Raw genomic sequence first — 6,515 nt, forward strand, 5'->3', positions numbered from 1 at the left:
ACCCAGAGCACCACTCTGGTACATGTAGCACTTGGGATTGTGGGGTGTCAGCTGAAGCTAAAGGTCTCCCTACCACATTTCAATAGGATTTAGGAATGCTGATTTATTTTTCCTCTTTAAACATTTTGTTTACATGTTTATTTACTTATAAAATAAAATATTTTATTCACTTTATTGGAAGGTGACAGAGAGAAATTGAGGGAGGAGAAGGAGGGAGGGGAAGAGACAGACACTAGTAGCCCTGCTTCACCACTTGCAAAGCTTTCCCCTTGTAGGTGGATTGAACCTGGACAGGGTATTGAACCTGGGTCCTTGCTCACTGTAATGTGTGCACTTAGACAGATGTGTCATTGCCTGGATCTGGAATATTGATTTTCATAAGATTATAATTTATCTCATGATGAATGCTATATGGTCCCCCGAACACAATTTTGAAGCATCTCTCAAGCTAAAAACAACTCTGTACTAGGCTCAGAGGCCGAGCTTGCTCTCTTCAGAGTAAGTGAAATAGAAGTGAGAAATGGATGAATGGATGAAGTGTGAAAAAAAAGAGTGGGAAAAAGAGAAGAGAAAAAGGAAGGAAAAGAGCCAGGGAAAAGATAGTACCTGAGCACCCTCTGGATAAAGTAGATCATTAAAAGGAAATCTGGGGTCAGGAGGTGGCACCCCAGTAAAGTGCACATGTCACTATGATCAAGGAGCCAGGCTTGAACCTTCCTTCCCCACTGCCTGGGCGAAGATTCACAAGCTGTGGAGCAGGCTGTAGATGTTAATCTCTCTCCATCTTTTTTTCTCTGCCTCAATCATAATTTAAAAAGAGGAAAATGGCTGCTGAGGACAGTGGATTCATTGTGTAGGCTCCCAGCCCCAGCAATTCCCAGTCAGGTGAGCAACTAAGTACCAAACTGTTTCCTCCCTTCTGCATGAAACCTGGCCTGTGGACATCATCTCTTCTTATTACTCTACTCAGCCTTGCTGGCCACACCAATTGCACCTGAATACTGGTCACTAAGTTCTCCGGCTACCCACAGTGCCCTGGCTTTCTTTGCTCATCCCTGCTTATGTTGCTTCTGAAGAGGTAGTTGGAAGAGGGTCCAACTCAGGGAACTGCCTTCTCTCTAATCTTGCCTACACAGTATTCAATTCTCTTTATTCCTCTACATCAGTTATTCCCCCAATAAATGATGAGTCAAGTATCAATTATAACAGCCTTGGGCTGTTATTGATTTTGACTCAAAAAGTTTCGCTTTCTCCAAATAGGGAATTAAGTACAATCTTATTTGCCACAGTAGCTTCTGGCTAAGTATGAAAGAAATGAGCACAACTCCAAATTGTTTCCATGAGATTATATTTTAACATTGTTAGCAATTGTTTCTGACATTATGGCTACTGATTTAAATTACAGTTCAACAAATTACTGCCTATGGTATCTATGACTTCTTCTAGCGTTTGCCATATCTATGACTAATAGCTACCCCACATGTTGTAGCAACAGAACAGAAATAGAGGCTTTAGGAGAAAAAAAAATAAAAGGCCCAGAAATGGAGTGGCATGCTGAATAGAGCCTTGGACTCTTCACACAAGGTCCCAAGTCTAACCCCCTGCATCTCGTGTGTTGAGTGATATTCTGGTTCCCTCTCTCCTCCTCTCAACAAGTCTTAAAATGAATCTTTAATTCAACTGTCTGAAGACTTACCTGAGACCCACAGACTCAGATGTGCTTTTTTTTAATATCCACAGGTGAAAGATGTGGACAATATGTTGTCAAACTTGGAAAAATACCAGTCAAATCTGTCCCACTTATTTCACTTTCCATTTTTTTTTTCACAGTACTACTCAACTCAGGTTGTGGTGATGTGAGGGAAAGAAATTGGAACTTCAGGCTAAAAGTTTGTTGAGCAGGTCAGGGTAGTATCTCCCTGGTACACTAGAGATGACTTTTTATCACCAGTGTGCAGAGTTACAGAAACATACCTGACCACAAGCACAACAAAGAACACACATCAATCACTTGAACTACTGATCTAAATGATCAGGTAGATCTCTAGCCACTTCATCTGTTCCCAAAGGGGCTTGAAGTGGGGCAAATGTTTATGATGATATAAGTGTAACCAAGGGCTAGCTAAGGAACTCACTGAGATAGTGTGGGAGTTTGCCATGTGTGTGGACCAGGTTTGAGTAAAAGATCTACCGTATTGAGAGAAAGCATCAAGGCTGTGGTATCATTCATTCTCTGTTTGTTTACCTCAAAATTAAAATAAGCAACCAAACTGACATTCATATGAAAATATTTTATTGACAGCTTTATGCCACAATAGACTGCTTCACAAATGAGTTCAAGACAGACAGGAATAAAAAATGTCAAGTTAATATTCTTCACCCTCATCATCTCCATCAGCACTATCTGCTCCAACCTCCTCATAATCCTTCTCTAAGGCAGCCATGTCCTCTCGGGCCTCAGAAAACTCTCCCTCCTCCATGCCCTCACCGATATACCAATGGACAAATGCACGCTTTGCAAACATCAGGTCAAACTTGTGGTTCAGCCGGGCCCAGGCTTCAGCAATGGCTGTGGTGTTACTCAGCAAGCACACAGACCGCTGGACCTTGGCCAGGTCTCCACCAGGGACCACAGTGGGAGGCTGGTAATTGATGCCAACTTTGAAGCCAGTGGGGCACCAGTCCACAAACTGGATGCTACGCTTGTTCTTAATGCTGGCAATGGCAGCATTGACATCTTTGGCGACCACGTCACCACGGTACAACAGGCAGCAGGCCATGTATTTACCATGGCGAGGGTCACATTTCACCATCTGGTTGTTTGGCTCAAAGCATGCCTTGGTGATTTCCGGAACTGAAAGTTCTTCATGGTACGCTTTCTCAGCAGATATTACAGGGGCATAGGTGGTTAAAGGGAAGTGGATGCGGGGATAGGGCACCAAGTTGGTCTGGAATTCTGCCAGGTCAACATTCAGGGCTCCATCAAACCTGAGGGAAGCAGTGATGGAGGACGCTACCTGACTAATAAGGCGATTGAGGTTGATGTAGGTTGGTCGTTCAATGTCCAGATTTCTACAACAGATGTCATAGGTGGCTTCATTGTCTACCATGAAGTCACAGTCACAATGCTCCAGGGTGCTGTGAGTGGTGAGGATGGAGTTGTAGGGCTCCACGACAGCTGTGGACACCCGGGGAGATGGGTAGATGGAAAACTGGAGCTTGGACTTCTTGCCATAGTCCACAGAGAGACGCTCCATCAGGAGAGAGGTGAACCCAGAACCAGTTCCCCCACCAAAGCTGTGGGAAACCAGGAATCCCTGAAGACCTTCGCACTTGTCGGCCTGCAAAATAAATTAAGTCTTAAAGGTATCTACAGTGACTTTTCTGAATCTCTGATTACAGTGGCCAAGTTTATAAAAGAAATCTGAATAATGCTTGTAAAACAGTCAGGACTTTGAGGAATTTAAGTATTCAGAGAAACTTCACAATCAATTACTTGTTGGGGAAAATTCCACTAAGATGGCTATTTTATTTTTTATTAGTGATTTAATATTGATTTACAAAGTTATAGATAATGGGGTATAATTTCACACTGTTACCACCACCAGAGTTCCACACTCCCATTCCTTCCCCTGGAAACTGCATTAGTAATCCCAAGGTCACAGATATGGATTGGTAGATTTCCTTTTTTTTTTTTTTTTTTTTGCCTCCAGGATTATCTCTGGGGCTTGGTGCTTATACTATGAATCCACAGTTTCTATGTTTTCTGGGTTTTAAAAAATATTTTGATATGAGAGAAGTTGAGAGGGGAAGGGAAGACAGAGGGAAATAAAGATAGATACCTGCCACCGGCCTAACCACTTATGAAGTGACCTCGCTGCATGTGAGGAGCTAAAGGCTTAAACCAGGATCTTTGAGTGGGTGCTTGTGCTTTGTAATGTGCACTTAAACTGGTGCACCACCGCCAGGCCCCCAATTGACTTAATTCTCTAACTAGCTGTACTTACACATATTTGCCCATTTTACTGTAGTCTTAACTTTTCTTTCCACATATATTACTACGTCCAAATGCCTTTCTTTTTTTCCTCTTCTCTCTCTGGGTCCTGATGGAATTGGAGTTCTGAGCCCTCTGGTCATCTTCCCCTAATATTTCTCCCCCTCTGGGATTATACACCAATGTTCTTTATGGGGTGTGGAAGGTGAGTGTTCTGGCTTCTGTAATTGCTTCTCTGCTGGACATGGATGACGGCAGGTCAATCCATACCCCCAGTGAAAAAGGCTATTTAAAAAGTAAACTACCTTCCTTTCTGAAATTAAAGGAATCACAAGATCTGTAATGACTGTAGAGTTTAGTTTTGAAACAAAATGTAATCTTTGTTGCCCTTGGTGTGACCACAGAGAAAGGGAAACTTATCACTTGGAGTGTGACCAAGATAGCCTGCACTGCCTCTGTGTAATGGATACTTCAGAAAGATTTATCAAACAGAAGGGAAAGATTTATCAAACAGAAGGGAAAACACAAAGCAAAATTAGGTGCAATACACCAAAGTAAAAGACTCAGGTTGGGGGGGGGGCAAGTGTTTCGGTCCTGGAACGTGATAGTAGAGAAGGGTGGGGGTGGAGGGGGTGTTAGATTATTATGTGGAAAACAGAAATGTTACCCATGTACAAACTACTATAGTTTACTGTCAACTGCAAACTATTAATCCCTCAATAAAGAAAAAAAAGATTTGGTAGCAAGTTTCTGAGCAGGAATATATCAGAACCATCAAGTTCCAATGGAATCAGGTACTGGAGTCAGGTCCGGTCTAGGTCTGGCTCCAGCAGGTTCCTTTCTGTGTGATTTTAACAAAGTTAATTATTCAGTTTTATATATTTCACTAAATACTAACTTGAAACAGTGATCAGCACAGTAAGGAGTAGTTACCAGAAAGAAAGTTGATAAAAGTGATTATTACAATTCAAGACCCCCACAACACACACACACACACACACACACACACACACACACACACACCCCTCACTGGGGTTTCCTACTTATATGGGAAGTGTTGGCTGACAAACTAGTATTCTATGAAAGGTTGCTAAAAAAAATGGTATCTAACACACCTATCAAAAGGTGTTCAGATTTGTGGACATTCTCCACTGACCTCTGTGAGACCCATTTATAACCATGATGGTTATTGTTCTTAAATGTCATCAAAATAAGACAAAAAAAAAAACATAAAAGAGAAGCTGGTCTTGCTGCAAAGAGCATCTTGGCTGAGAGTCTAGATGTTCAGTGAGGGCCATCAGTGTGCGAAGAATTCTTGTAGTTAGTCCCACGCCACATTGAGCAAGTGATGTTATCTTACCAGTTTCCGAATCTGATCGGAGACAGGGTCTATAACCTCCCTGCCCAAGGTGTAATGTCCACGAGCATAGTTATTAGCAGCGTCTTCCTTGCCCGTGATGAGCTGATCAGGGTGGAATAGCTGGCAGTAGGGGCCACTGCGAATTTCATCTGCAAAGGGAAATCATAGCAGCCTCTCACCACTAGCCCTGTGTAAGACTACCCAGCCTTAAGGTGTCTGTGGAGTCCCATGACGCACCCCTGGGGTCTCACCCACGTTACAGGCCAACTCACCAATGACTGTGGGTTCCAGGTCTACAAACACTGCCCTTGGTACACGCTTGCCAGTGCTAGTTTCACTAAAAAAGGTGCTGAAGGATTCATTTCCATCCCCAGTGGACCTGTCACTGGGCATCTGGCCATCAGGCTGGATGCCGTGTTCCAGGCAGTAGAGCTCCCAGCAGGCATTACCGATCTGGACACCAGCCTGGCCAATGTGGATAGAGATGCACTGACGCTGTGGGAAGAAGATGCCCATATATATTATATATATTTATCTATCTGATTGTTTTTTTAACCAAAGCACTGCTCAGTTCTGGTTTGTGGTGGTGGTGGTGGTGGGGGGGGGAGAAATTGAATCTGGAACACTGGAGCCTCAGGCATGAGAGTCCCTGCATAACCATTGTGCTATTTACCCCCTCCGCAGGTGAACTATTTATGAATGATTCACTCTCAGGGTTCTGGTTGGTGTACCTGGTTGTGTGCAAAAATTAATGTGCAAAGAAACTGGCTCTAGGGAAACATAACAAGTGGTAAAGCAAAGCTGTGTCTCTCTTTCCCTTTCGACCCATCCCTTCCTTCTCAATTTCTGTCTATCCTATCAAACAGAAGGAAAAAATGGTCACCAGCAGGAAAAGTGGATTCATGTAGGTAAGGAGATCAGCGATAACCCGGGTAGGAAAAAAAAAAAGACTTCCAGGGTGGAGCTATGGTGGCCTATTCACAGAAAGTTGTCCCTTCACCAGAAAACAAATGTTGATATTATAACAAAATAACTAAATAAATTTCATCAGAGAACATCTGGGGTTTTTGGTAAAGAAAGGATCATTAATATTTGAAAGCCATTGATTGTGTGGACTCCAGGAGCAGGGGGAAGGGAGAAAAGGACATTAACAGAAACGCA

At 43.0% G+C, this 6,515-nt stretch overlaps 1 protein-coding gene across 1 annotated transcript; it reads right to left on the reverse strand.

Annotated features, from left to right (window-relative positions):
* Positions 1–2,366: 2,366 nt before the first annotated feature.
* Positions 2,367–5,849, reverse strand: LOC132538612 (tubulin alpha-8 chain-like). Its single transcript, XM_060191338.1, has 3 exons — positions 5,627–5,849; positions 5,355–5,503; positions 2,367–3,341 (listed from the first exon to the last, which is right to left on the reverse strand). The coding sequence occupies exons 1-3, from the start codon at positions 5,745–5,747 to the stop codon at positions 2,367–2,369; spliced, it is 1,245 nt and encodes a 414-aa protein (XP_060047321.1). The 5' UTR covers positions 5,748–5,849.
* Between the last annotated feature and the right edge of the window lie 666 nt (positions 5,850–6,515).

Source organism: Erinaceus europaeus, chromosome 5 (genome assembly GCF_950295315.1).
Source record: "Erinaceus europaeus chromosome 5, mEriEur2.1, whole genome shotgun sequence".
NCBI classification, from domain to species: Eukaryota; Metazoa; Chordata; class Mammalia; order Eulipotyphla; family Erinaceidae; genus Erinaceus; species Erinaceus europaeus.